The sequence below is a fragment of the Saprolegnia diclina genome, assembly GCF_000281045.1.
Source record: "Saprolegnia diclina VS20 unplaced genomic scaffold supercont1.35, whole genome shotgun sequence".
Taxonomy (NCBI): domain Eukaryota; phylum Oomycota; class Saprolegniomycetes; order Saprolegniales; family Saprolegniaceae; genus Saprolegnia; species Saprolegnia diclina.
The window spans coordinates 183,103-209,193 of NW_008246102.1; the positions used below are offsets into that span (position 1 = coordinate 183,103).

The window sequence follows — 26,091 nt, forward strand, 5'->3', positions numbered from 1 at the left end:
CACTATGCTAGGCGGGTCTCCGCGTCATTGAAAAGCTTGCTGTGCCCTTATGCATTGAAGCCGCGGTGGCGCCCGACGTGCCCACCATTCCCTCGGTACCGCGCCCCGTCATGAGGTGCGGTGCACGAATGATTGCTTGCTTTGTTAGCGCGTCGGGCGGTCCCAGAGACCCCTTTCGGTACGTCTTGACGCACAAAACCATCACTCGACCTCGGCACGTAGCATGATGAGGAGCTGCATGTTGCCGTAGAGACTGGCAACGCGGATGACGTCCGCGCCTTGCTCGCGAGTGGGGTTCACCCCGACAGCACCAGCATCGTACTACATCTCTGCGTTGGCATCGGCACAACGACGTGTGTTGTAGACGGGCGAAACACCACTGAAGAAAGCCGTGGGTTTGAGGGATAGCCACCTCGTCGATATGCTACTAACCTACCATGCGAACGTCAACCATGCAAATGCGGTATTGGCGACGACACCTCAATATCAACTGACCGTACTGTAGATGGGTATGACAGCGTTGCATGACGCGGCGACGCGGAGCGCGAGCGACATCCTGCTCATGCTCCTCCGTGGGCCAAACGTCTCTGTGGACGCTCGAACGATCGTACGCACGAGCCCACACAACATGGCTCACTATGGACATGACATTAGAAACAACAAACGCCATTGCACGTTGCGGTCGCCGCCGGGCAACTGGCGAATGTCGTTGCGCTTGCAGACGCCGGTGCCGACTGCGAAGCCACCGATGCGGTCCGTCAACGCCTTCCACACGTCGAATTCACTCCAGCATGACTAGAACTCGTATCGGCCGTTGCACTACGCCGCGCTAAAGGGTCATCCAGGCATTGCAGCGTTCCTTCTCCAGCGCGAGGCCTCGACGTCGGCGCGCAACAAAGTACCGTCTCCGCTTATCTTTCGGTGCACATGCGATGGAGCGCTTTAGCATGGCGATACGGTGCTGCATGTGGCCATTTTGAACGAACACAGCGACGTGGCCACGCTCCTCGTTGAGGCGGGTGCTGATGTTCACGCCGTCTCGGTCTCTCGTCTCGACGCGGGGCGCACGTTCATTAACGTTGTTTTGAGTAGAACGAGCAGAGCCCGCTGCACGTCGCATGTGAACGCGGTGTCGCGGCCGTGGTGCCGGCGCTTCTTGCCCGTGGCGCAAACGTCAACGCCCACTACGTACATATGCACCGGACCTCGCGATCGCACTCATGCCTGGTGTAGCGCGGCTCGTCGCCTCTCTTCCTCGCAATGATCCACAACCACGCGGACGTCGTCAACATGCTCCTGGCGTCGCCCGATTTGGATCTCAACGAACGAAGCCAAGTACGATATTGTGCCGATAGTTATCACCTTTGTAAACTTCTCTACAGGATGGCCTCACTGCTTTGCACGTTGCTACGATCGGTGACAAACTCGCCATTGCCAAGACCCTGCTTCACGCTGGCGCGGATGTCGACGCAAAAGCCACCGCGGTGCGACGAGCACCAGTTATGGTTGCTCGCTGTTGTGCTAACTTATCTGGGTAGTGGGGACTCTGCGCCATGGACTTTGCCATCAAGAAGAAGAGCCGCGCCATGGTTGACGTGCTCCAGCCCGCCTACCACCACGTACGTTCTGCATGTCTTTTCGGTCTTGGACCCTCTATGTATCGCAGAAACGGGCGTTGCTACAAGCAATGCACCAGCAAAATGAGCCTCATTTCGCAGCGCTACTAGAAGCGCCGTACAGCTGCAACGTCAACGACGAGGTGTGCCATCCAATCATACCCAACACAACGGAATTGCCGTCGTAGATCGGGTGTTCGCTTGTGCATTTGGCCGTCCTCGCGAATAACGAAGTCATGCTCGACCTGCTTCTAAGCACGCCTCGCGTCCTCTTTGATACGACCAACCACGTAGAGGATGCGATCGCCAGACAACGACAGAGTTGATTTTGTAGGAACACAAGACGCCATTGGCCATTGCCATTGAGCGCGGATGTGCGTCGATGGCACAAAAGCTCTTTGATCGAGTGCATGCAGCCGCGGTCGAGGTCAGAAGCCGTTGTTTGTAGTTGATTTTAACACCGACGATAGATTGCCAGTTCTGAGTGCGACGTGACCAGCCACGAACTTGGTCGGGGCGGGTTTGGGGTCGTCTTCCTCGGCTCGTACCGCGGTGCCAAGGTCGCGGTCAAGACCGTCACAAACATCAACCACCTCCAGTCGCTCCATGCTGAAGTCGATGGGCTCCTTGCGTAGGCCGCTACGTTCTTATTCGTCACAGGCTAAAATGATGTGATCTAGATGCCCGTCTCCGTACCTTGTGCGGCTGGTGGCTATCGCGGACCGCCACTCGGAGACACCGGCGCTGCTGCTCGAGTACATGGAGGGCGGCAGTCTTCGGTCGCACCTCGAGAAGAAGCAGTTGGGCCGGCGCACGTCGGAGCACGTGACCGCGCTGCATGCGGCCTGGGTAGTGGCCAACGCCTTGAACGACCTCCACGCCAAGAAGATAGTACACCGCGACATCAAGAGTGACAATGTTCTCTTGAGCTCGAGCGACGAGGTCAAGCTCGGGGACCTTGGGCTGGCGCGGTGCGAGGCCACCGTCATGACGGACGCGCCGGGCACGCGGTTCTGGATGGCGCCCGAGGTCCTGTGTGCCAACGGCACCAAGTATGGCCTTCCGGCTGACATTTATGCCTTTGGCGTGCTTCTCACCGAGCTAAACACGTGCCAGCTGCCTTACTTCGACCAAGATGTCCAGGACCCCATTGCATTTGTGAACAGCGTCGTGAACGGCTCGCTGCGCCCGTCGCTGACACCCGACTGCGAGCCATGGCTGCGCGAGTTGGCAGACATGTGCCTGCGTGGTGACCCGGCGGATCGCCCGACCGCCCACGACATCGTTCAGCGGCTGCGCAACGAAATGGCGACGCTTCCTCCGCCCGACACCAGCGTATCACCTTCCCTTACCAATGGACTCGAAGGTTAAAAGCGACGAGGTAGGTGGAATATGCCTACTTGCGCGCCGCGGCCAAAGACGATGTCGACGCAGTGTCGGAGCTACTGACCAGCGGCGTCCCGCTGGACTGGACACTACCGGTCTGAATCCGTCTGATGACCAACCAATGTCAACGCTTGGAAATGTAGGGCGGTGCGTCACTGCTTTTGGCCGCCACGACGGCGCGTGCCACCGGGACCGTGAAGCTCCTCCTGGATCACGGGGCCAACGTCAACGACGTGAGTGTACGGACATGCATATTCGACGTACAGTCTCGTTCATGGCGCGGGTTGTAGGGGGGACGGACACCGCTGCATGAAGCGGTGGCGATCTTCTCGGAACATCTGCAGCACATCTTGATCGATGCGGGCGCCGACGTCGAAGCACGTGATAAGGTACGTGCACCTCTTTGAGTCGACAAACCGACTGACTGGAAATACGGTACAGGAAGGCAACACGCCACTTGCGGTCGCGTCGTCCAAGATGCCTGTCGAGGCGTGCATCAAGCGACTCGTAGCGACAGGCGCCACCGTTGGGACGCTGCCCGAGGTTGACCAGTCCCGTTGGGTGCGAGTCCCATTTCTGCGCCTAGGACGACACGAGGGACATTCAGTTGATGCCCGACACTGCGGTCCATGGCGACCCGCTCCGCGTGCTCACATTGTCGGCCTCGCGGGTAGACTTGTCTGCGGCTGGAGTGAACCTTTGATGTTTTGTAGCAAGAGAACGCGGCGTGCCCAGAGATCTTTTGTGGCCTGTGCGCGCACTGGCATCCCGTCGACGAGGTGTGCGGAGCGTGCGGCCATGACGCATCGGCGATAGACCGTGCCGTATCGGTGGTTCGACGCTTGATGCGGCTCCATTACCGCGGCAACGCCGTCGACTGGAACAAAAAGTGCAGCACCTGCCGCCAAATGAGCTTGACGATCTTTGACGAGCGCTGCCCCGAGTGCGGACACCAGCAGGAAGCCGAGACCGAGATCAAGTTGCTCAAGATCGTCCACGCGCGTTTGAAGAAGGCGCTGAAAGCAACTCGAGTACGTGTCACAGGCACACACCATCCTTTATACCGCCATCATATCGTAGGTCGCTTACGATGAACCGGCGATCCCGCGTAGCGTCCGACGCTGGCTAGCACGTATGAGTGACCCGCCAGCCGACAGACGGCCGCCCACGGCGCCATCGATGGCCAAGGCAAAGCAAAAACGTTCCGGAGAAGCGGACACGAGTCAGGCGTCGGCGGGCGTCAACCTTTGCGGCATCGAGCTTCTGCCACCCCCTACGTCCGTGCGGCAATTCGAGGTTGCTTGCGCACCATCTTGCGTCGGCAGAGACGTACGACTTGGTTCTAGGACACGGTAGCACCAAGGGCGGCAGCGAGCTCAAAGGGACAGAGCGCGTTGGCCCGTCGTTTGTTCACCAGTACGCGCGCGCCTGTCCTTACGGTAGCGCGACGGATCGGTGTCGGGCACATGGCGACGCTTGCTGTAGATCTCGGCCGACCATTTACCCGAGCCCGGTGCTACCGGTACAGTGGATGGCCGAGTCGTCGTCCATCGCCACGTTGGTGACGATGACCCGCTCGACGCCATTCGAAGGTACCGCTACGATCTATGGTCAAAAGAGTTTCATGCTGGCGCTTGGGAACAGGTGCACGTCGCCTTTCATCGAGCCCATCGTGGCGGCGGCCCTGCCCACGAGCGTCTTTGTCGAGGTGACCAAGGCTTTGCGTCTCCAGCAGGTGCTGCAAGCGCCACATGCACGCGAGGACATGCAGCACGCGGGCGCATTGAAGCTCCATATGATCTACGCGGTCGCCAACGCGCTGGTGGATCTGCACGATGTTGGCCTCGTCCACGGGCATCTCTCGAGCCACAACGTGATCTTTAGTCCGCGCAACTTTATTCAAATATGTGTCCCGGGGACCTCGGCGACCGACGATGCGCTGCTGGCGTGGACCGCCCCCGAAGTGCTCGCAGGCGACGCGCCGCCGTCATCCGCGTCCGACATTTACGCGTTTGGCATTCTCTTGACCGAGTTTGATACGTTCGCAGAGCCGTTTGCTGACTATGATTTCGACGACGAAGTTGCGCTCGCCGTGGCAGTCGTGGACGGCGACTTGCGGCCAACGCTGCGCGACGACTGTCAAGTGTGGTACCGAAACCTCGTCGGCCTGTGCTTGGACACTGACCCGCTCAATCGCCCGACGGCCGCAGACCTCGTCGAGCTGTTCCAGCATTTCATCGACGATACCATGGTCCTCACTTAGGCCAGCTCGTCCCGACGCGTCGCACAACGTCATTCTGCACCTTGACATGTCGATAACTAGCGAACTGTATGACGTTGCGACGGCGAAAGCTCAGGTGATGGCGCCCAGGTGCATGACGACGTCTTGCGTCGATGCTCGAAAGACGCGATGACCCACCCGTCCGTCATTGAGCTGACACTGCGGCGTGGGCATCTCTTTCGTCGCATCAAAGAGCGTTGATGCATGTGTTTCTCCGCACTTACCGCCGCACTGTTGTGCAAGCTCGACACAACACACGAAGCTTGCTGCAAGTGAGATCCCTGTGCTTGCTCTTGCCGATTCGCAATCTCGTGTCGAAAAGAACCGGGATTTGCATCTTCGAGTTGCGCACAACTACATGACCCTGCTAGCGCCTCACTAGCAACGATATGCAGTGGGTGGAGCTCTTTGAGCGGTGGCAACCCCGCTGGTGATAGTTGGGTGCTAAATACACTGTAGACAGCAAATAATTGAAGTTCAAGCTCCGGTCAAGGAATTTGACAAAAGCTGGTGCAAGCTGGAAGGCGCCAACGAACCAATCTGGGTGTGCTATGCCTCGTGACCTTTGAACCGCATACGTCCAATGCTATTTGTAGTGTTGTTGGTCTCGACAGAGTGCGGCCGATGTACTATGCAGCCCATCGGGAACCAAGCACTGCCGTGGAGTTCGGACCCTTTTTGTCTTTCCAATACATTCAACACCTTGTTTTGTCATACTTCCCGTGTCGTCGTTGGTCCGATCGCAACTTTTCATTGCGATTTTTTGCACACGTCACGCAAGCAGCCGCAAGGTGCGCGCCGATGAACCGCCATCTCACTCGTCTTGACCAAGTAGAAGAAGATGAATCTCGTCGACGCAGTGACTCGTGGCGACACGTCGACGGTTGACGCGCTCCTTCTAGACGGCGTCGATCCCGACAGCTGCAACTTTGTACCCGCGTCCACGCACCAACACGCCATCATGCTGCGAAATGCAATTTAGGAGGGCACCCCAGCGCTTAATATTGCGGCGGCGGAAGGACACTTGGACATCGCTGCACTGCTCCTCAAGGCGGGTGCCTCGGTCAACTTAGGTCAACGGGTACACATCTCGAGTCCACTTCCTTGTCTTCATGTTGGACGGCATTAGAGTGGGCGGACACCGCTCATGGTGGCTGCGTATTTCGGCTTTGTTGAGCTTGCGCGCCTTCTTCTCGACCACGATGCTGATGTCAACCAGACCACCGCGGTAAATCATACGGTCCATGCGCAACGATCGCTTCATTGGGTTCGTAGACCGGCACGGCGCTCGGCTACGCCATTAGCGGTGGCCATGAAGACGTTGTCGAGGTGCTCGTCGCCGCTGGTGCAAATGTGCACGTAGATAATCAAGTGGTACGTTGCGCGCCGCCCCGGCGACGCCATCAGGATGAATAATGTAGAGCAAAGTGTCGCCCATCTTGCTCGCGGCAAACCAAGGTCACGTGGCCATTGCTTCGCGACTGCTCGCCGCTGGCGCCGCGGTTTCGGATGTCGATATGGTACATCCACTACGACAGTGTTGCGAGGGCTCTGAGTACATGACAGAACGGAAATGGCGTCATCTACCATGCCGCCATGCAAGGTCATACGGACATGATATATTGTCTCGTGCGCAATAAGGCGGATCCGAATGCTACGTCGCCGGTACATGGCCCTCTCGTAATAACTTGGCGCGTTCATGCTCTTCTCAGTCAGGCACTTCGCCGCTGTATGTCGCCAGCGCGAAGGGACATATTGACGCGATCAAAGCCTTGCTCGACGCCGGCGCCAACATCCGCAACCCTGCAGCGGTCCGAGTCGATACTTGACCGCGATAAAGCTGATCGGTGGTGTAGGACTCGTGCATGGTCGCTGCGGCCATGCATGGCCACTCGGAGATTGTAGCGTTCCTGCTCCAAGCAGGAGCTGACGTGAATTGGACGACTTCGGTACCCAACACCCTTTGTTGTCTGACGTGGACGAAGCGTGGATAGTTGGGCATCACAGCGCTGCACTCAGCCGCGTACTGTGGCCACGCGCACATCGTGCGGCAGCTAGCGTATGCGGCAGCCAAGCTCGATGCGCGGACCTTTGTACGTTTGACGGCCAATGATCACACTCATCGCGCGTGCAGGACGGGAATACGCCCGTGACATTTTCTCAAAACAAGGGGCATGCAGAGGTCCTTGCGGTCCTGCATGAAGTGCGCGTCAAAGTAGTCTCCCTCCCACCAGCGGGCACGACTTCACACTCGTGTTGACGACGTAGAAAATGGAGATGTTGCATGCCGCCCGCCACGGTGACGTCAACACTGTCCAAGCTCTGCTTGCGGAAGGTCTCAGCGTCAACGAGACGGACGAGGTACATCAACAATGTCTCCCCTGCTAAAGTGCCGGCTAGCATGCGAATACGTTGCTGCATCTGGCTCTCCTCGGTCGGCACGACGACCTAGTGTCGGAGCTCCTGAAGGTCCCATTGGTGGAGCTCGACACCTGCAACGAGGTCTCGACACCCATTGAAACATTGAAACGAAGCACGTTTTTTGTAGTTTGGCGAGTCCCCGGTAGCAATTGCAACCAAGTTGGGAAGTCGGTCGCTCGTTCGCGAGTTGCATGCCGCACACGCTCCCACCGCTACGCAGGTATAACAACATGCGTCGGCCGTTGCCCATCAGTAGTAGGTGGCGGCACGCCCGACGGCAAACCTGCAAGTGCTCGGCCGCGGCAGCTACGGCATCGTCTTCAAGGATCAACTTTCTGGTCAAGACGTAGCGCTCAAGACAGTCGTGAACTCGAGCAGTGAGGCCGCCAAGAACCTCCAATATGAGATCCACGTCCTCGAACAGTAAGGCTTTTGTGACTTGAACTCACGTCACTGACTATGTCTATAGCACCCCGTCGCCGTACCTTGTGCGGCTGCTTGCGACGGCGGATGCCGCATCGAACGCGCCGCAGCTCTTTTTCGAGTACATGGACAGCGGCAACCTTACCTCGTACCTCGAGAAGGTGGCCAAGGACGAAGAGAGCCTTGTCACCTACACGCCCATCGAGATTCTCTGGGTCGTTGCTAACGCGCTCTACGACCTCCACGCCAAGAGCGTCGTCCATCGTGACATCAAGCCCGACAACATCCTCCTCTCCTCCAAATACTACATCAAGGTGGGTGACGTCGGCATCGCCAAGGAGGCGACGACGAACATGACGACGGGGGCTGGCACCAACAAGTGGCGCGCGCCCGAAGTGCTAACGTCCGGAAGTCGCTACGGCACACCCGCCGACATTTACTCGTTTGGGATTCTCCTCCAGACGCTGTACCCTAACCCTACCGATGCAAGCACTCAGTGGGTCACGACCCTTGCAGCAGACTGCACGGCAGTGGATCCAACGCGGCGTCCGACGGCGGCCAAGCTCATCAGCATATTGCTGCCCAAGCTGCAGTCGTACGGTCTATCGTGTCTTGCGATGTACAACTTGTCATGTACTGTAGACAGCAGCACCTCGTGGCGTCGATGCCGGTCTTTGAGAAAGCCCGAGCGGTTCGTATTTGCAACAATTTCAATCGCTTTATGGTACCGCTACAATTAGGCAGTCCTCCAAGAGGTCGAGGCCATCGTTGTCCCACCGCGGGAAGTGTCCGAGACGACGACGTGCAGCAAGGAGCCCCCCATCATTGCTTCGGTATGCGTTTCCACGCCACTTGGGTGCCTCACGTTGGAGTCTACTAGCTGCAGACTGAAGCGCCTCTCAGCGTATGTCACGGCTTGTCTTTGACGACATTAAGAACGAAACGTCATCGCCGAGTGTAGAAGGAGGCTCAATTCCTACAAGCCGTGCGTGTCGGCGACGTGGACACGGTGCGCGCCTTCCTTGCGAGTGGCGTCCACCCCGATAGCTCGTACGAGGTACGACGTCATTGTTGTTGTGGGTGCTGGACAAATGTGCTAGTCGCGCGAGACTGCACTCTCATTCGCAGTGTCTCGTGGCCACCTCGAGATGGTGAATTTGCTACTTGCATACAATGCAAATGTCAACGTTGCGGCGACGGTACACGCGTCATCGTTATACGTTACCATCCAGGCGTACGGTAGAACGGCTTGACGCCACTGCACGAAGCAGCTCCATACAGCACGGTCGTGATGCTTCAAAAGCTCCTCGGCGTCCCCAACATCCACCTCAACCCGCGCGATATCGTACGCAGCGCTGCGCTTCCTTGTCTCATCGGCATTGGCGTAGAAACAACGCACGCCTCTGCATTATGCGCTGCATTTTGCGCTGGATAACCTTCCGGCAAACGTCACCGCGCTCGTGTGCGCTGGCGCCGACCTGGAAGCGGCCGACGACGTAGGTCAACACAAAGGAAAGATGCAACTTCTATGAAATCATAGGAGCTCAATCGGCCGCTGCACTACGCTGCGATGCTCGGCAACCTGGCCATGACCACGCTCCTTCTTCAGCACAACGCGCGAATCAACGAGCGCAACAAGGTGCAGGCGAGTCCTGTGCGCCGGTAAAGATATGTCTTTTAGGACGGCGAGACGCCTCTGTTTGCTGCGATGGTGCGCGAGCATACCAAAGTGGCGGCGCTGCTATTGAGTGAGCAAGCCAACGCCAATGTCCTCGTGGTACTCGCTCTGTCTCGTGTTGGACGTGGCCGCCATGCAAATCGACGTAGAACGGACAGAGTGTGCTCCACTGTGCCTGTGAGCGTGGTCTTGCCGACATCATCCTGCTGCTTCTCGCGAAGAAGGCCGACGTCAATGCCAAGCATGTACCACTCGACGCCAAAGACGCTCAGAAGCCACATGACGCTATGTAGAATGGATACTCGCCGCTCGCGGCAGCGGTTGTCGGCGGGCACACAGACGTCGCCGCCATCCTCCTCTTGCTGCCCCACATTGACCGCAACGAACGCCACGAGGTAGACGCTTGCCTTCGTACATGTCGTAATGCGCCGGTGGTCGCAGAGTGGCTTGACGTTGATGCACTTGGCAGTGAGCTCGGGCAACGCCGACGTTGTCCGAATTCTGCTCCAGGCTGGTTTCGACTTTGACGAAAGAGACAGCACGGTACGAAGATACGATGCCTCTTGTCGCGGGTGCGGGAGGCGATGAGTTAGATGCTTTTGCGTGCTGTCGACTTGGCCACATGCCTGCAGAACAGCGCCGTGCTCGAGGCGTTCCAACCCGTCGAGGACCATGTACGTCTCCTTCGGAAGCGACCGCTGTGAATGATGACGTGTGGTTGACCAGCGGCTGGCGTTGATGCTCGCTGTCGGCCGCCACGATGTGACGGGCTTTGCGACGCTCCTCCAAGAGCCGTACAGCTGCAACGTCTACGATGAGGTACATGCGAGCAGTGGAAGTACGCACGCATCATGTTGAGGACCAGGTCGGGTGCTCGCTGGTGCATATGGTGGTGCTTGCGAACAACGAAGCAATCCTCGACCTGCTTCTCGCCAAGCCAAACGTCCGCCTCGCGACGCCGAACCATGTAAAAATACGCTGCGTCGAGCAACCAGCCCAAGCTGGTGATGTAGCAACACAAGACGCCACTGGCGATGGCCATTGAGCGCGGCTACACGTCGATGGCCAAGAAGCTCTTCCATACCGTGCACCCCGCGGTGTATAGGGTAGGCGCCCTTCCTTCGTGCCAGCAGACAATGGATGAGTGTAGATTTCGGCCAGTGACTATACCGTGACGACGACGGAGCTGGGCGCCGGCGGGTTTGGCATCGTGTACCTAGGTTTGTTCGAGGGCCAAAAGGTCGCGATCAAGAAGGCTCGAAGTGCCAACCACATGGCGTCCATCAAGGCTGAAGTCGATGCACTCCTTGCGTACGGCTGCTGGAAGTATACAAGGGTTCTCACTTTTGGCCGCAGGTGCCCGTCGCCGTACCTCGTGCGGCTTGTCGCGATCGCAGACCTCAACTCGGTGGCGCCAACACTTCTGTTTGAGCACATGGACGGCGGCAGCCTTCGTTCGTTCCTTGACAAGAAGCGGTTGAACCAACGCACGTCGGCGCGCGTGACCAGCCTTCAAGTGGCGTGGGTCGTCGCCAACGCCTTGAGAGACCTCCATATTAGAAACATGGCGCACCGCGACATCAAGAGCGACAACGTTCTCTTGAGCTCCAGCGACGAGATCAAGCTCGGTGACATGGGGCTGGCGCGTATTGTGGCAACCGAGATGACGGAAGCACCCGGCACGCGTCTTTGGATGGCGCCCGAGATCCTTCGCGCCAGCGGCACCTCGTATGGTCTTTCCGCCGACATTTACGCGTTTGGCGTGCTTCTCACCGAGCTCGCCACGGGCCAGCTGCCGTACTTTGACCAGAACGTTCAGGACCCGATCGCATTTGTGCGCGGTGTCATCGACGGCACTCTTCGCCCGACGCTGCCGTCCGAGTGCGAGCTATGGCTGCGCACACTAGCAGACATGTGCCTGCGTGGTGACCCGGCGGATCGCCCGACAGCGGATCAGATCGTTGAGATGCTTCGAAACGAGATGGTGGCTGTTCCGACAGCGGCCATTGATGTACGCCCCTCGGTGTTTCGTCGGTCACTAAGAACGTTTGGCGCAGGCGCCGACAATGTTCCTGCGTGCGGTGGCAAGTGACGACGTCGACGTGGTGGCGCATCTCCTCCGCGACGGCCTCTCGCATGGCGCTACACTGCCGGTACGCATCATTTGGGCCCGGCGAATGCGACCGCCTGATTGTGTAGGGCGACACCTCCCTCTTGGTGGCGGCGACCAACGCGGGTGCGATCGCGACTGTGCGGCTCCTCCTGGATCGCGGCGCCAACGTCAACGCCTTGATCGTACGTACCGTCCATAAAGAGCCCAGTGACCGTGTGCGGTAGGGCGGTCAAATGCCGCTGCACGAAGCTGCGACTCGCGGCAACGTGGACATCCTCCGCCTCTTTTTGGATGCGGGGGCCCACGTCGACGCGCAAGACCACGTACGCATGCTTTGCTTACAGAATTGGCTCCAACCCATATCGCAGGAGGGCAAGACGCCATTGGCATGCGCAGTTGGTGCGGCAAGCGAGTCGTGCATCAAGCAACTTCTGGCGACGGGGAGCGACGTCTCCATTCCTAAGACGGTCTCGACACGCTCGATTGCTCGTCGCTCACAGAGGCGTATCATAGAACGGAATGACACCGCTTAAGACTGCGCAAGACGCCGACGAGATAAACGAAGTGCACCGCTTTGTGCCCTTGCTCTTGCTCGCGACGCACCGGGTACGTTTCCGAGGCAAGCGACGGACACTAAGGCTGCTGTAGGACGATGCGAACGCACCCGAGATGTTTTGCATCAACTGCGGCAGTTGGCATCTCGTCGAGGCTGACTGCAGCACGTGTGGGCATCGAGCGTCGACACACGACCGCGTCGTGGCCGTGCTGCGCCGCTTGATTCAGCTGCACCTACGCGGCCACTCGGTCAACTGGGCGCGGAAGTGCACCACCTGTCGCAAGGAGACCATGCTCATTGTCGACACCATCTGCCCCGACTGCTCGGAATCACAACCGAGAACGAATGAGGTCAAAACGATGAGCGCGCGCTTGAAGGTGGCGCTCAAGACGCGACGCGTACGACCTGTGTGTGGCTACGACAGCATTTGAAGCGTCACAACGTAGGCAACCACCGAGGAACGACCGCTTCCGTGCGGCATCCTGCGGTGGCTGACCAACTCGACAACCTCTGCCGCGCCGTCCCACGAGCCGCTGCGGTTGTACTTGCCTCGGCAAACCTGGACAGGCGGCAACCGCGACACGCCTCGGACCAAACCGTCGCCGCAGCGGACACTGGTTGGTGGTAGCGCTACGAGTCGACTCTACCAAGGTTGGCTACGTAGGGTGAGTTTTTGCCGTGGCTCCACGGAGACTGCTTCGGCAATGCCGACCTCGCCCGCGCCGCGTACGCGGCGGCGGCCGAACCCGTTTTTGAGGCACGACACTGCAACGCGCGCAATCGATGCCCACGCTTGTACTAGGTGCCCCGCGCGGACTTGCCCGAGCCTGGCGTTCCGTTCGACTTGCAGGACCGTGTGGTCACGCACCGCTATGTCGGCGACGACGATAATCTTGAGGCTATTGCAGCGTTCGTGGCAGCGTATGTCGACACGTGAGACTCACACGACCTTGTACGCGTAGTTGCCCGTCACCGTTCCTCGTGACGGTTGTGGCCACTGCGCCGCCATCGAGCATGCTTGTCGAGTACGTGGTCAGCAAAAGTCTCCGGTACCAGCTCGACGAGCCGTCGGTGCGTGCGATGTGGCCTGTCGATCCGTCAGTGAAGATGCTATGCCTCTACACGGTCGCCAACGCCCTCGTGGATCTCCACGCGCACGGCATCGTCCATGGCCACCTCTCGAGCTACGATGTGATTTGGAGCTCCACCGAAATGTACCAAGTCGACGTCCCCGGCATCGTTGGCCTCGACGAAGCGCGGCTTGCGTGGGTGGCGCCCGAGGTGCTTGCAGGCGACTCGCCACCGTCATTGGCGTCCGACATGTATGCCTTTGGCGTCGTCATGACCGAGATTGACACGTTCGAGTTGCCCTTTGAAGACGATGGTTTGGACGACCGTGTCGCTTTAACGACGGCCGTTGTTGACGGCGGCCTGCGTCCAACACTACGCGACGAATGCGACGACTGGTACCGCACACTCGTCGATCGCTGCTTGGCCGCCGATCCGGTGGCGCGCCCGACGGCATCGGACGTCGCCAACTTTTTGCAAGCGTTCATCCATGATATCGTGACAAATTGATCGCGACAAAGTGCCCACAAATCTCCATTTAACTCAGTTTGATGTCTGATATGCATTCGTCATGTTTTGCTCCCTGGGGGGTGGGAGCAAGGGTTTACTAAGCTTGCTCTATGTGACGGTCCTCGCATTATATAAAACGTGCTGATCGAAGAGATAAACCACGGGACGTTGCAGAGATGCGGTCGTCTCTGTACCAAAGCGCCTCGTGTCGAGCTCTGAGCTTTCAACGAGCCAAAAACGAACGCTTAATGGCGGCAGCTGAGACGCTAGAAGCAGCTCCGATGCCAGTTTTGAGAGAGCGTGTATTCGAGCGATTATAACCGGACCTATTCTAATGCGAACCTACCCACTAGGAACGAGTGTTTTATTTACGTCGCGACTTGGCCGCTCCACTCGGTGCGGCTACGCAACGATGACGCATCCTTGTCACAGACTCGCACGTACCTCCTATGGACTTTGTCGGATTCTTATTTGCCTTGGTGCTCGGGTTGTTGGCCGCTTTCATCGACGACACTTTGTACGAAGCAATGCTGCCGCCAGCGTTGGCCAAATTGTTGAGTGCTGCTTGGGGCGCTGGTTTTCGGGCCTTGGTCGTCTCGGCCACATTCGTCGATCGGTAAATATTCTTCTTCTTGCTCGCGTCCGGCAAGACGACGCCCTTGGTGCCTTTTGCAGCGTTTGGCAGCAGCATCGAGGCATTGATGGGCGGCAGCTCGTTGATCTACTCGCACGTTGCGTCATCATATGCAAGGTGGACGCAAATTTCACCTCGTATGCCGTCGACTCCTTCTCCGATGCACCGTCCATTGAATATTCATTGTCCTCGTGGGGCTTTGCCAGCATCGGCAGTGGCCGCACTTTGTCGCCGTCGTCCTACAACATACAATCCTAACATCGTAGTTGGCTCCACTTCCTTGCGTACTTTGGCGCCTTTGGCGCGGTGTTTTGCGGGCGGCGGGTTGGCCGCCGGGACGCTCGGCTGCTTCCTACCATCGTATCGTTTTAGTACGATGGACAATATTGTCTATAGAAAACATATGGAGACGTACGGCAGTTGGTCTTGGGCCGCCGCGAGTGCCGCTTCTTCGATTTCGCGCATTTCGCGAAAGTACTCGTGCCGAAGGGCTTCGCGCGCGTTCGTGCGCTTGCTCGGGTCGTACACCAGCATCTTGCACATGAGATCGACCGCTTCCGGCGACGCGTGCGGAATGAGCTTGGCTACCACGTTGCCACGTCATTGAAAATTTGAAACAAAATGAAAAATGTAAAAATGTACAGAACACATCGACAAAAATGTAAAAATGTACAGAAAATGTACAATAATGTACCAATGCTCGTGCCGTCGTCATGAGCAAAGTTAAAGTCGATGTGCGCCGCGCCCTTGCGCCGAAAAACGTCGAGCACATCGGGCAGCGGCGTCCCAAGGATCTTGTGGATGCGGTTGATTTGGTCGAGTTCGTTGGAGCCGGGAAAGAGCGGGTACAAGCTCGTGATTTCAAAAAAGACACACCCGACGCCCCAGAGGTCCATTTCGGGGCCATAATACCCGTCCGTGAGAAGGCACTCGGGCGCACGGTACCAGCGCGTCGAGATGTACTCGGTGTACGGTTGCTTGGAGTAAATGCCCCGGCAGCTGCCAAAGTCGGCGAGCTTGAGAAACTCGTTGTTCTCGACAAGGATATTCTCGGGCTTGATGTCGCGATGGAAGATGCCCTTGTTGTGCATATGGTCCAATGACTTGACGAGCTGGTACATGAGCGACCGAATGAGCTCCGGATTGAGGTACGTTCGTCGACCCCGGATCATCTCGTACAGGTTGGCGTCCATGAGCTCAAAGACGAGCGCAAGGCGTCCTAGAAATGGCCACGAGTCGTATCGCCCTCTCAGATCTGGTTGCTCGTACCAGACGGCTGGTCGTACAAGACTTCTTCGAGCTTGATGATGTGCGGGTGCGGCGAGAGCCGCCGTAGCGCCTGGATCTCTCGGAGATTGTTCACTTGGTCGATCGACTCGAAGTGGTTCTTCATGCACTTGATCGCATGGTACTTGGAGTCCTTGACGTTCTGCGCCTTGAGCACCTCGGAGAACGTGCCTTCGCCCTTCTTGGACACGAGCCGGTACTTGCGCATCGGCGACGACGCCCGAGGGATTGTTTGCCGACCTATTTCTGGCGGGCTCCACGCCAGAGCTGCAACCGCCTCGGCTTAAAATACTTGCGACGACCTCTAGTTGTTTGGTACTAGTCGACTAAGGGGACGTTCAATAAACTTGAAAGCAAGCACGGGCGCAAAAGCCACTTGGACTCCTCGCATCGTACAGCGCCGGCAACTAGTATGTACTATAGTATATGATTTCGCGTGTGGTTGGTGTAGACTCGACAGCCATGACGCTGACAATTGCGTAGTCGTCGATGCCTCATGTATTTGACGGTATACTCCAGTCGAGGTTTTTAGATATCGACTAGAGACGCACTTCGTTCTAGTTGAAGCCGTAGAAACCTACTCGCTATAGGCATGAACCGTTGCTAAAGGTCGTCGGGTACCGGTATAGTAAGAAGTTGAGTTGAACGAGGCCGGGCGGCTTGCCCACATGAAAAGCTCGGTGAAAAGCTCAACGATACAATGTTGTGTAGTTAGTCTACATGTACTAACTAAACACCAAAAGAGAGATTGGACAACCCGAACCACATATGTATAGTACGTGTGGTCGAATGAGATATCATACGGCCAATGTACATTACAGACTGCTAAAAGCGAGGGCTAGTTGCAAGTTGGGCGGGTGGAAGAAGCCTCGACACCATGCGTCGAACGCCGGCTCTGGCGACGCATCCCCCTCGGCAGTCGGTCCGATTTTAGCCAATCCCAGGTCGTTCCAAACCTTCTAGCGAATCGGAGATGAGAACACTTTTGGCTGCCCCAATCAGCGCGTGGTCGAAACATCGACGCAAGAGCTTCAGGCCGAGCATGGGCAACAGCAGCAGCAACGCAAGGCGCCGAGCGTCGTCTGCGCGGAGGCGCGCCGAGTCGACGCCGCATCTGCTATCGCCTGTCCCGGCCACCGAGCCGCCAACGCGCGACCGCCCAACGTCGCAGCGCCGCTCGCTGACCGACCTTCCGGCCACGCAAGGTGGCATTGAGCGAGGCCAGGAGGCGGTCGAGGACGCGACCGACCAGCTCGGGTACTGGTCGCTATTGCGCCACGGCTACGAGAACTTGGTGAACCTCATCATCCGGCCGCCGCGTGCGCAGTACGACGTCGACGAGCTCGGGCCCGTCGAGTTTTCGCTGGCGTCGACGCGCTTCCGCCGCACCGACTTTAGCGTGCCCGTGTCGCGCCAAGGGCAGAGTATGCAGATGCAGTGTTCACACTGGGCGCCGTCAACGCCGACGCTGGCGACGATGCCATGCGTCATCTATCTCCACGGCAACTCGTCGTGCCGGCTCGAAGCGCTCTCGGTGCTGCGCTGCGTGCTTGCAAGCGGCGCGACGCTCGTGACGCTCGACTGTATTGGCTGCGGCCAGTCGGACGGCGAGTACATTTCACTCGGCTACTACGAACGCGGTACGATTAGTCATCCTCCTCTTCGTCACCATCTCTCACATGAACACGACTGCGATCTTTAGACGACGTGCAGACGCTGGTCGAACACCTGCGCGGGACGGGCCACGTGTCATCGATCGCGCTCTGGGGCCGGAGCATGGGCGCCGTTACCGCGCTTTTGCATGCCGACCGGGACCCGTCGATCGCTGGCGTCATCATCGACAGTGCGTTTGCCAACCTTGAGCAGCTCGTACGATCGCGCCAATCCAAGCGGGCCAGCTTACAGTGACGCGCGTAGGTCATGGAGATCGTCGAGCACGGCCGGCGCGAGGGCTACACGATCCCCAACATGGTCGTCAAGGTCGCGCTCAAGTTCATCCGGTCGTCCGTGCACAAGCGCGCGCGCTTTGAGCTCCGCGACCTCTCGCCCATCGACCACGTGGACAAGTCGTTCATTCCAGCGCTCTTTGTCGGTACGTCGACCATCTCATTTTCAGAACGAACCTCATGTTCGCGCATGACTTCAGCGGCCCACAAGGATGTGTTTATCCAGCCCCACCACAGCGAACAGCTCTTTGAAAAGGTACGCACGCCTTTTCGACACTAGTTGGACGCAACTATGTATCTCAAAATGGTCTAGTATGCTGGGGACAAGAACCTCATCAAGGTCCACGGCGACCACAACAGCTCGCGGCCACAGTACCTCCTCGACTCGATCAGCATCTTCCTTCAGAGTGTCATGTGCATCGACGAAGCGCAGACGCTGCATGATCCATTCACAGGCAGCGGCATGCCGTGGCACCAAGACGCCATGGTACGCTCAACGCCGCCCTAGCATTGTCAGCGCAGTAATGTGGGAGTAGATCCAGCGGGTACTACAAGCGTCCTTGGCCGGCGACGCTTCGGACGACGACGACGACACTGGCGACGGACCCAACTGGGCGTGCTCGGCCTGCACCTTTCTCAACGTCGCCAAGCGAAAGCATGTATGTTGACGTCTCTTCTACTACTCCTCGTATTGATTAAGGAGTGGCTTGTAGTGTACCATGTGTGGGGCCCGCGCCAACCGCGCCGACGTCCATCTCGACGACGTCGTGGTGGATGCAACTGCCTTGCCCGTGGCCGCCGTCGAGAGCTAATGCATCATGTTGTATATATATCGCATTGCTCACTTGTCCTATTCGTTTTAAACGCAATGTCCTGTACCTTATGGCGCATGCGACCGACGCGCCAGGGGACGGCAAGCATTCTAGTTAGTTAGTCGATTCAACCTCACATGTAACAGTATTTATTGTTAAAGTACATTATTTAATGATAATATCCGGAACTTGACCGGATGTGGCGGTGGTCGCCATGCACTTCCCACCCAAACAGGATGCTGGTCAACCGCGTGGTCCGCCGGGCGGCGCGCCGGTGTCTGAGCACCAAGCCGACGACGACGACGACGACTGCAACGACGCCGACGGTGCCCAAGCCCATCACGAACGATACCATGGGCGACACGGCGACAACGCGTCTCTTCGGTTCCGACTGGGCCGACCGGCGCGGGCAGCGCGTCTCGTTCACGATGAAGGTCTACTGGTCCATCTTTGGCCTCTTCATCTTGAACGGCGCCGTGACGCAGATGACAGGGCGCGACGGTACGACCGACTCTATGGTCAGGCGCCTCATGCTGTGGTGTCTAGAGTTTCACTATTACGATTTGGTCAAGTCGACGCTCCGGAATGCTGCATTTGGCAAGCCCGCGGCTACAGAGCACGACATGATTGCAGCCGAAGAAGGCGCCGAGCCTACCGAGGGTGCGGCCGACGTCCCTGCACCGGTCGACGTCCCTGCACCGACCGCACCGCCAGCTAGCGCACCGGTTGTTGCCGTGGTGGCACCGGTGGCCAAGCCGTTGCCGACATCAACGACGTCGGTGCTCTCGTCGTCGGGGTCGGCGCCGATGGGGATGCCCATGGGCGTCATTCCGTCCTTGCAACGGGCAGCGCCCGCGGTCGTCGTGGCGCCCACCGTCGCCGGCGTCCAGTGGCAAGAGGAGCTGGACAACCTCCGCGCGTACGAAGCGACGCTGCGAGCCAAGAACGCCCGCAATTTGCGCGCGATTGCGGCCGAGCTCCAAGAGATTGCGATGCTCAAGGGCGAGATCAAGAAGCGACTCCGCTCGACCTAGTCGTTCAGTGAATAGAATGCATCCCACTGTCTTGAGCTCCCTTTTCCGAGTCGTGGGAGTCGGAGATTCGACGAATGTGACGATGCCTAGTAGCTTGAGCTGCAACTCGGGCTACTCGTAGACACTTTATGGCGCCAGCTCCGTCTCTGGGTTCGCTATCGACCACAGTGCATTGAGTGGTGGTGATTGAATTGTAGTTGGCTTCCATGACCAGATTTGGCTGCTGCCAGAACTTTGGGGTGATCGTCGATCCTCCTACATTGTACGCGCCAGAAGTAGCCACGATGATTCATTGACCGCCGTGCACCTTGCCGGATCTGACCACTGGCCGCGGTGACGCGTCCAGCCAGGATTTGCGAGTACAGTGTACTCGCGCGCCACTTAAGGCAGTTGCTTCGATGCCATTCACGCGACCGGTGGCAATGGCCATCATGAGCCACCGCCGTTCCGCAACTGCGCCGGCCGTGTCCAGGTGGCACAGAGCGTGCCCGCTGTTGACCTCTGTTGAACGCAGTTGAGCGCCGTAGTAGGTGGCGTCGACTGTCCAAGAAGATACCAACAAGTAGTCTTTGCCCTTTCTGTAGCAATCATCGTCGTGTCGATCGTATGCACAATGCGCGCCGATGGGCGCCCGCGTCAGGGCTACTTCGCGCACGGCTACTGCGACGAGCCATGGCGTCGGCGCAACCGTCGCCGTCTAAAACGGTGGCGTACGGTGGGATTTCGACTTGCAACCGACGGTTGGATGCATCGCGCTCGACAGTTCGCGACGACGATCGGCAGCCGCCGGGCGCTGGCAACGACGCCGACGACGCGCACCGGCCCGTCGCAGACGACGACCGCATCGCTCGCTGCGGTTGCCGCCGGCCTCGTCGCAGCAAGCATCGTCGTGATCGAGACGTCGACGCTTGCGCAACCGCCAAACATCTCGCCACTCGCCTCTGTTCATGACGACAAACCACCGGCTCCAGTACTATTGGTGCACGAGGCACCCAGGGACGCGGGTAACGTGCAACCCTCGTCGTCGTCGTTGGACGCACCCATCCACTTGGCGCTCGCCGCGCCAGGCACCGCCGTACCATCGCTGCCCGCCTTGAACTCGACGTCGTCCTCGGTGGATGTCGACCACTGGCAGCAAGAGCTCGCGGGGCTGCGCGCCCTCGAGGCCCAAGTTCGCATCGACTACGCCGACAAGGCGGCGCGGATGGCAGAGCTGGAGCGCATTGCGGCTGCAAAAGCAGCAATCAAGCGCCGCCTACGCGGCCACAGTGCACCTTGACGACGAGATCGCGACAAGGCGCCAATTTCCAGTGCCTCAGTAGTGGTGCTCGGCACCATTGAATGCACGTCTCCTCCTTCTCATACTAGTTAGTACTGTGGTCCTCGTCTGCTGTGTCACGACCGTCGTTGCGTTGCTTTCTCAGATCACCTCAAGGATCTTTGCATGTGGGACACACGTGGCTACTCGAGTGGCGCGGGCCGCGCTCTTCTCTGTAGCCGCACGCCTTTGCACCAACGTCGGCGTTATCGGGCTCGGCTGCGCACGGCATGCAGCGCACTTGCGGGCGGTGCGGCCACCGACCTGGCTCGGTGCTATAGCTCCAGACACAGCAATGCGACGACAAGAATATGAGATGGAAAGGGTGTATAAGTTAATACGGCACGATAGTAATAACAGAAAGGAGAGGTCTAGGTGCAGAGCTTGTTGGCGCGAAGGCGGTCCGAGTGGCTAAACTCCGAGTTGGTTTTGCAATCGATTGAGCAAAAGCCACGGACCGGCGCCAAGCTCGCGAGGTACCCGCGCGTGCAGTTGAGGCACTTGTCCGTCTCGGCGTACAGCGGCGTCTCGTAGAACGACGACCGGCGCTCGGACGCGAGGCGGTGGTTGTCGTCGTTGATGACGTAGAACGCGCACGACGACGGGCCGTCGCCGATGGCCTTCTCCGACACGAGGCCCTCGAGCACGAGCCGGTGGAAGAGCTGGACACCCATGAGGCGCGACTTGACGACGCCGTTGTCGACGAGCCAGTTGACGGCCTCCGACTTGACAAAATATTCGTACGAGAGGCGCGACTGCTTGGAAAGCGAGTGCGCAGCGATCTCTTGGTAGGCAGCCTCCATCTCGTCGTCCTCGAAGTCGATTTCCGCGTCCGAGACTGGGCTCGACGTCGACGTTGACGAGTCCATGCTGCTCATATGGCGCAGCGCGGTCGGATTGCACTCGACGCAGACGCGGACGGGTTGGAGGTACCCGAGGGCCGGCAGCGGCGTAAAGTGCGGGCTGCAGTCGGCGCACACGAGGTGGCCGCAGGCGCGGCAGTGATGGCGCCGGCGAAACCACGTGGTAAAGGCGTGCTGGCACCGGTGGCAGGCGTCCGAGGCGTCGTCCGGCTGCCACGGCGCGGCCTTTGTGATATCGAGCGGCAGGCTGCCCATGGGCAAGACGTCAACAACCACACCCATCCGGCTCGACTTGGCGATTTGGAAACTGAAGGCGAGACATTAAGCCGAGTGAATACCAGCTGGCACGTGTACCGTAGAGCGGGATGCTGTCTCGGAAAGGCCCATACTTGGCGCGATGCAATCGACCTACCCTCTCCCACTCCTCCGGGTACCAAAATGCAATGTCGCACTGCAACTCGATCTTTCGAAGGCCCTGGTTACACTTGCGTTTTGTATGCCAGTGGTTGAAGGCATGTGAGCGTGTATAGTGCCGATTTTGAGACACTGTTTCTATTTAAAATATATTGTGAGTTCGGCAAGGCACAAAGGTATAGATATATCATGTAAAAAAGATGCATTTGTAAGGCTGGGATGGGCAATCGAACTCGGGTGGCGCCAGCATACAAACGGCAAGATCAAACTCACCCAGAATAGAAAGGGCGACCGTCTGAGTTGCGCACTCACGTGTCAAGTTGTTGAAGCCATCGACAGGTGGTCCCACGCTGATTTAGATGATTTTGGGCGCGCAAATTAGAACTGCATTTCGAACTCAGAACCGCCATGGGTCCATAGCGACATAACAAGGACAGCGAGGGTCGTTCTTGACGGCTCGTACAAATCCCATGTCGGCATTTGTGGGCTTGGACGACGAAAGCAAATGCAAGTGGTCTCGTCATATTCGAGTCCCCAACGCTCGCTATTTGATGTGCCTCTCTCCACGAAGCAATTTGACGACAGAAGCGTACGACATGTACCCGACATGGAAGCCGAAATGGACGGCTAGAAGGGTGTTACGTCCTGGGCTTTGCGTCTGAGTCGAGCCATTGATCGGTCTGAGAACGTGTTGGTGCACCATGGAGTGGGTCGACGAGACAGACACGGCTGTGTAGTCCATTAGGTGATTGTGGTTGACGCCTTATGCAGCTCTTTGGACACGCATGCGTGTTGCTTCGCACAACATACTCAGATGGACTATGGACGCCATCTGAGTCAGAAAGGACATAAACGAGCCGGCAAAGCACGCGAAAGAAAGGCCATGTACTACGTCCATCGCTACGACATGATCGCAGTGTCGTCTTGATGGGCGTCCACCGACGTCTGGATCGCGTCCAAGCGGGCGAGTAACGCGTCGAGGTCGTCGGCGTAGGTCTATGCCTCAATCTTGACTTTCATAGGCCAGAGGAGGCTGTATTACCTGCACGCCGCACTCGAGCTCGAGCAAGTTGGCTAGCGCCGTCGTACAGGTTGCCTTTTTCATCATGATAAGTTTATAGTACCTTCAAAGGCCGCTTCTTCGGGGTCGTTGTTGAGCGACTCGCGCCACTGCCGCGAGAGGTCGCGTACGTGCAGCTGAAACACCTCGTCACGGAGTTTCTGGAGCTTGGAGACGTTGCTCGAGTTTTGCAAAAGCGATTGCACTTTGGCTTCGTCCGCCGGCGGCAATCCCGGTGTTGGCGCCGACGCTTGGAGCTGCCATTTGTCGACAGTCGCCCACCGCGCCTTGGCTTTCTGCACGCAACATGTTAGCAAAGCCCTTGGGACAGTATGAAAATGCACCATATAGAGATTGTGGAGCTCAGCGTCCGTGGCGTCATTGTCGCCGTCCGTGTCGTTGGTCACCGGAGATGCCTCCTGGGGTCGTCGCCGTCATGTCATCAACAATTCGTTCAGTTACCTCGACGACGGCGAGAAGCTGCAAAGAGACCTTTTTGGCATGCTCCGAGCGCCAGCTCTGCAGGTCCCCCAGCACCTTGTCCATCTAATACACATGTTATAACGTGCCATACCGATGACTACCAAAGTGGCCGGTACCTCGTCAATGGTGATGGTGATGGACGTCGGGTCGTCGCCAAGAAGCACATGCGAATCGAGCGAGCTCGTTTCCGGGCCATGTAGCTCCGAGGTCGACTGCTGATTGTTATTGTTGTTGTTGTTGTTGAGAATACGTGACGGCGCGGGAGGCTGCTCGTCCCGCAAGGGCGGTAGTCGCGCAGGATGGCGCTTTTGCTTCTTGAGCGCGGCGGCCTTGAGTAGTGCACGTTGCGGCCCGTCTTCGAACCGGACATCCGCGGCCGACGGGCTCGCTCGCACTAAAATGTCGCGGTGTGTTGGCGGCGGCTTGGACGACATCGTCGTCGGCGGAAGGCGAGGCCCCGTCGTCGCCTCCTTGGTCGTTTTCCGACCCGTCTCGGTCGACTTGAAGATCAGCTACGCGAGATGCTGCAGCATAACGATGCGCTCCTGTCGACGTACCTGGATGATCTTGCGGCCATTGTGCTGGTACGTCTCCATCCGTGTATTTTCGTGGGCGTTTCGAGTAAAAGCACCTCGGGGGTTTTCATGACGTGGCAGTCGGAGACGCAAGCTGAAGTGCACCTAGGTGTGTCGAACAGATTCAGCACGTGCTGGGCGAGCACTCGATTTCTTCACCTTCTTCTTCTCGCGCCTCCGACCAGAGAACATGCACCGATGCTCCCTTTGCTGCAACTGCGTGCGTTCAGCGTACCTCCCTTCGAGATTTGGTCGACGACGTTCAAGCAGCTGCAACACGTTCAGCGTGTCTGTACGGTATAGCTGGCCTACTATGTATATGATAAAATACAATCAATTGCTAATAACCTTCAACTAGTAACTCATTCCTGGGCAAGCTTGGATGAACCCGCCCCGTAACAACATATTTGTCGTGCGCCCACACGAACATTCAGCTAAAATGCTGTGGACGACGCAAGACTTCCATTGGCCACCACTTGATACGCAAAAGGGTTCGAATTGGAACGCTGCGTACCCAAACGGCATGCGCCAGCGTCCAGAGTCTGGCGCCAGCGGTCTCTGCTTGCACCATGCGACGTACCAGAACAAAGACCAGACCACCACCACAATCACATGCGAGACTTCAGATTTGGATGCGTTGCCGGGCCGCGCGCCCCGTTGGACGTACGAGGGTCGCAACACCCCCTTCTCGCCAATGTACTCACAGCACAAGCAGGGCGTCTTCCTGGGACAGACCGCCTCCACGCATCATCCCACGCTTGGCCCCTTCGTTTTCAACGCCACCTCCCGTTTTGCGTGCCAGTGAGCGCCGCCCACCGGTATGACGTGTCAAGCGCGGTGTCGAACTCGGTGTGTCTCGTAGTGGCGCCATCTCCACGACCGCCACCAGGCACTAGTACCTGCCATAACACGCCCATTAGCCCCACGTCAAAGCGCGCAATGCGAACCGCATCCAGAGCTCCTTGTTAGAGAGTTGCTCCGGCACCATCACCGTGCGGAGGTCCAAGATGTGTCGTTCAGGATCGCCGCGACTTCCTCCGTCTTGTCGTCAACGTCAATGACCACCAGAAAGGCCTTGTAGTCGTCCAGCTTCTCAAAGATGCTCTTCGAAGGCGGGGTCATGGGCCACGCCATGGAAAGGACATGGACCTCGTCGACGGATTCTCTTGCTGGAGGCTCATCGAGTTGAGGAGCGTCTGCGCCTCATCTTGGACCTGCGCGACGATGATGGAGGCCTTCTCCTGCACTTGAACGACGCGCTCCTTGGCGGCCTGGTTGGCAGCCTCATAGAGCCACATGCTGCTGCGCCTCTGCGGCTTGTCAAGCTCGACCTCCACGCGTATCCGGACGAATGCCCACCTCTCTGGAGTGTCTCTGATCTGGTCGGTGTCAACCTTGCGACGAACTCTACTTTGATGGGCGATCTGCCGGAATGCTTCGATGAGGTCGAGAGAGGAGCGTGTTGTGGGTGTTAGAACTAATGTGTACATAATGTCTTGTCATAATGAGCCTTCTTGTGGCTGAACACTGCAACTACACTAGTGCCGATGACATTGGTGACCACTACAAACCACAAGCTTGTTGGTCTGCTACGCCAGTCGAGACCGCTACAG

General features: G+C 58.2%; 9 protein-coding genes across 10 annotated transcripts in view; 5 read left to right on the forward strand and 4 right to left on the reverse strand.

The window, feature by feature from the left end:
- SDRG_10423 (TKL protein kinase) overlaps positions 1-5,345 on the forward strand; it is an 8,201-nt gene extending 2,856 nt beyond the window's left edge. The window contains exons 17-43 of the mRNA XM_008616411.1: positions 12-95; positions 149-178; positions 223-318; positions 365-463; positions 506-607; positions 655-753; positions 800-898; positions 947-1,042; positions 1,093-1,188; positions 1,234-1,335; positions 1,383-1,484; positions 1,539-1,619; positions 1,667-1,759; positions 1,805-1,906; positions 1,951-2,043; positions 2,087-2,247; positions 2,297-2,951; positions 3,002-3,097; positions 3,146-3,241; positions 3,293-3,391; positions 3,444-3,545; positions 3,589-3,672; positions 3,716-4,033; positions 4,083-4,298; positions 4,349-4,441; positions 4,488-4,594; positions 4,647-5,345. Of these exons, the coding sequence (XP_008614633.1) occupies positions 12-95; positions 149-178; positions 223-318; positions 365-463; positions 506-607; positions 655-753; positions 800-898; positions 947-1,042; positions 1,093-1,188; positions 1,234-1,335; positions 1,383-1,484; positions 1,539-1,619; positions 1,667-1,759; positions 1,805-1,906; positions 1,951-2,043; positions 2,087-2,247; positions 2,297-2,951; positions 3,002-3,097; positions 3,146-3,241; positions 3,293-3,391; positions 3,444-3,545; positions 3,589-3,672; positions 3,716-4,033; positions 4,083-4,298; positions 4,349-4,441; positions 4,488-4,594; positions 4,647-5,265 (4,020 nt within the window). The 3' untranslated portion in view covers positions 5,266-5,345. The remainder of the gene's footprint in view (positions 1-11; positions 96-148; positions 179-222; positions 319-364; positions 464-505; positions 608-654; positions 754-799; positions 899-946; positions 1,043-1,092; positions 1,189-1,233; positions 1,336-1,382; positions 1,485-1,538; positions 1,620-1,666; positions 1,760-1,804; positions 1,907-1,950; positions 2,044-2,086; positions 2,248-2,296; positions 2,952-3,001; positions 3,098-3,145; positions 3,242-3,292; positions 3,392-3,443; positions 3,546-3,588; positions 3,673-3,715; positions 4,034-4,082; positions 4,299-4,348; positions 4,442-4,487; positions 4,595-4,646) is intronic.
- Positions 5,346-6,052: 707 nt separating this feature from the next.
- SDRG_10424 lies at positions 6,053-14,107 on the forward strand. Of its 2 annotated transcripts, XM_008616412.1 has the most exons (45): positions 6,053-6,074; positions 6,119-6,214; positions 6,266-6,364; positions 6,413-6,511; positions 6,559-6,657; positions 6,705-6,803; positions 6,850-6,948; positions 6,996-7,094; positions 7,140-7,232; positions 7,278-7,376; positions 7,418-7,498; positions 7,552-7,644; positions 7,684-7,785; positions 7,832-7,924; positions 7,964-8,127; positions 8,174-8,569; positions 8,618-8,722; positions 8,770-8,818; positions 8,868-8,960; positions 9,008-9,031; positions 9,089-9,184; positions 9,228-9,326; positions 9,371-9,472; positions 9,516-9,623; positions 9,668-9,766; positions 9,809-9,904; positions 9,955-10,050; positions 10,099-10,200; positions 10,247-10,348; positions 10,399-10,479; positions 10,532-10,624; positions 10,671-10,772; positions 10,819-10,911; positions 10,956-11,116; positions 11,162-11,816; positions 11,863-11,958; positions 12,005-12,100; positions 12,143-12,241; positions 12,287-12,385; positions 12,432-12,524; positions 12,567-12,872; positions 12,921-13,091; positions 13,139-13,231; positions 13,277-13,383; positions 13,437-14,107. In XM_008616412.1, exons 2-45 carry the CDS (start codon positions 6,125-6,127, stop codon positions 14,050-14,052), a joined length of 5,937 nt encoding a protein of 1,978 aa, XP_008614634.1. In that variant the 5' UTR covers positions 6,053-6,074; positions 6,119-6,124; the 3' UTR covers positions 14,053-14,107. The 2 variants fall into 2 exon arrangements, with proteins under 2 accessions (XP_008614634.1, XP_008614635.1); XM_008616413.1 differs by having other exon boundaries at positions 8,174-8,722.
- Positions 14,108-14,334: 227 nt separating this feature from the next.
- On the reverse strand, positions 14,335-16,265 carry SDRG_10425 (CMGC/RCK protein kinase). The gene is made up of 7 exons (XM_008616414.1): positions 15,956-16,265; positions 15,381-15,905; positions 15,102-15,270; positions 14,975-15,038; positions 14,821-14,925; positions 14,497-14,773; positions 14,335-14,454 (listed from the first exon to the last, which is right to left on the reverse strand). Exons 1-7 carry the CDS (start codon positions 16,179-16,181, stop codon positions 14,417-14,419), a joined length of 1,404 nt encoding a protein of 467 aa, XP_008614636.1. The 5' UTR covers positions 16,182-16,265; the 3' UTR covers positions 14,335-14,416.
- Positions 16,266-16,935: 670 nt separating this feature from the next.
- Positions 16,936-18,772, forward strand: SDRG_10426 (hypothetical protein). The gene is made up of 7 exons (XM_008616415.1): positions 16,936-17,613; positions 17,676-17,842; positions 17,891-18,065; positions 18,120-18,175; positions 18,233-18,406; positions 18,456-18,578; positions 18,633-18,772. Exons 1-7 carry the CDS (start codon positions 16,947-16,949, stop codon positions 18,729-18,731), a joined length of 1,461 nt encoding a protein of 486 aa, XP_008614637.1. The 5' UTR covers positions 16,936-16,946; the 3' UTR covers positions 18,732-18,772.
- Positions 18,773-18,931: 159 nt separating this feature from the next.
- On the forward strand, positions 18,932-19,806 carry SDRG_10427 (hypothetical protein). Its single transcript, XM_008616416.1, has 2 exons — positions 18,932-19,232; positions 19,278-19,806. Exons 1-2 carry the CDS (start codon positions 18,968-18,970, stop codon positions 19,763-19,765), a joined length of 753 nt encoding a protein of 250 aa, XP_008614638.1. The 5' UTR covers positions 18,932-18,967; the 3' UTR covers positions 19,766-19,806.
- Positions 19,807-20,437: 631 nt separating this feature from the next.
- Positions 20,438-21,044, forward strand: SDRG_10428 (hypothetical protein; the record flags this gene model as incomplete). Its single annotated transcript, XM_008616417.1, has 2 exons — positions 20,438-20,470; positions 20,529-21,044. The coding sequence occupies 2 exons, from the start codon at positions 20,438-20,440 to the stop codon at positions 21,042-21,044; spliced, it is 549 nt and encodes a 182-aa protein (XP_008614639.1).
- A 349-nt stretch (positions 21,045-21,393) lies between these two features.
- On the reverse strand, positions 21,394-22,376 carry SDRG_10429 (hypothetical protein). Its single transcript, XM_008616418.1, has 2 exons — positions 22,301-22,376; positions 21,394-22,253 (listed from the first exon to the last, which is right to left on the reverse strand). The coding sequence occupies exon 2, from the start codon at positions 22,226-22,228 to the stop codon at positions 21,455-21,457; it is 774 nt and encodes a 257-aa protein (XP_008614640.1). The 5' UTR covers positions 22,229-22,253; positions 22,301-22,376; the 3' UTR covers positions 21,394-21,454.
- A 695-nt stretch (positions 22,377-23,071) lies between these two features.
- On the reverse strand, positions 23,072-24,714 carry SDRG_10430 (hypothetical protein). Its single transcript, XM_008616419.1, has 8 exons — positions 24,638-24,714; positions 24,461-24,583; positions 24,020-24,415; positions 23,883-23,966; positions 23,765-23,839; positions 23,485-23,716; positions 23,403-23,434; positions 23,072-23,356 (listed from the first exon to the last, which is right to left on the reverse strand). The coding sequence occupies exons 1-8, from the start codon at positions 24,668-24,670 to the stop codon at positions 23,261-23,263; spliced, it is 1,071 nt and encodes a 356-aa protein (XP_008614641.1). The 5' UTR covers positions 24,671-24,714; the 3' UTR covers positions 23,072-23,260.
- A 751-nt stretch (positions 24,715-25,465) lies between these two features.
- On the reverse strand, positions 25,466-25,776 carry SDRG_10431 (hypothetical protein; the record flags this gene model as incomplete). The annotated part of the gene is made up of 2 exons (XM_008616420.1): positions 25,466-25,580; positions 25,628-25,776. The coding sequence occupies 2 exons, from the start codon at positions 25,774-25,776 to the stop codon at positions 25,466-25,468; spliced, it is 264 nt and encodes an 87-aa protein (XP_008614642.1).
- Positions 25,777-26,091: the final 315 nt, after the last annotated feature.

Excerpts from the sequence above, each read along its gene's own strand:
- SDRG_10429 (XM_008616418.1), bottom strand. The coding sequence starts at position 22,228 with ATGGGTGTGGTTGTTGACGTCTTGCCCATGGGCAGCCTGCCGCTCGAT.
- SDRG_10426 (XM_008616415.1), top strand. The coding sequence starts at position 16,947 with ATGAGAACACTTTTGGCTGCCCCAATCAGCGCGTGGTCGAAACATCGA. Across the intron at positions 18,066-18,119 it reads CATTCCAGCGCTCTTTGTCG|CGGCCCACAAGGATGTGTTT; the intron begins GTACGTCGACCA and ends GCATGACTTCAG. Across the intron at positions 18,176-18,232 it reads GCGAACAGCTCTTTGAAAAG|TATGCTGGGGACAAGAACCT; the intron begins GTACGCACGCCT and ends AAAATGGTCTAG.
- SDRG_10425 (XM_008616414.1), bottom strand. The coding sequence starts at position 16,181 with ATGCGCAAGTACCGGCTCGTGTCCAAGAAGGGCGAAGGCACGTTCTCC. Across the intron at positions 15,906-15,955 it reads CTTGTACGACCAGCCGTCTG|GACGCCTTGCGCTCGTCTTT; the intron begins GTACGAGCAACC and ends GGCCATTTCTAG. Across the intron at positions 14,926-14,974 it reads ACCGCGCCAAAGGCGCCAAA|GACGACGGCGACAAAGTGCG; the intron begins GTACGCAAGGAA and ends TGTATGTTGTAG.
- SDRG_10427 (XM_008616416.1), top strand. The coding sequence starts at position 18,968 with ATGCTGGTCAACCGCGTGGTCCGCCGGGCGGCGCGCCGGTGTCTGAGC. Across the intron at positions 19,233-19,277 it reads GCAGATGACAGGGCGCGACG|AGTTTCACTATTACGATTTG; the intron begins GTACGACCGACT and ends TGTGGTGTCTAG.
- SDRG_10430 (XM_008616419.1), bottom strand. The coding sequence starts at position 24,670 with ATGTTCTCTGGTCGGAGGCGCGAGAAGAAGAAG. Across the intron at positions 24,584-24,637 it reads GGAGGCGCGAGAAGAAGAAG|GTGCACTTCAGCTTGCGTCT; the intron begins GTGAAGAAATCG and ends CGACACACCTAG. Across the intron at positions 23,967-24,019 it reads TCACCATCACCATTGACGAG|ATGGACAAGGTGCTGGGGGA; the intron begins GTACCGGCCACT and ends CATGTGTATTAG.
- SDRG_10424 (XM_008616413.1), top strand. The coding sequence starts at position 6,125 with ATGAATCTCGTCGACGCAGTGACTCGTGGCGACACGTCGACGGTTGAC. Across the intron at positions 9,905-9,954 it reads CCAACGCCAATGTCCTCGTG|AACGGACAGAGTGTGCTCCA; the intron begins GTACTCGCTCTG and ends AAATCGACGTAG. Across the intron at positions 12,242-12,286 it reads ACGTCGACGCGCAAGACCAC|GAGGGCAAGACGCCATTGGC; the intron begins GTACGCATGCTT and ends CCCATATCGCAG.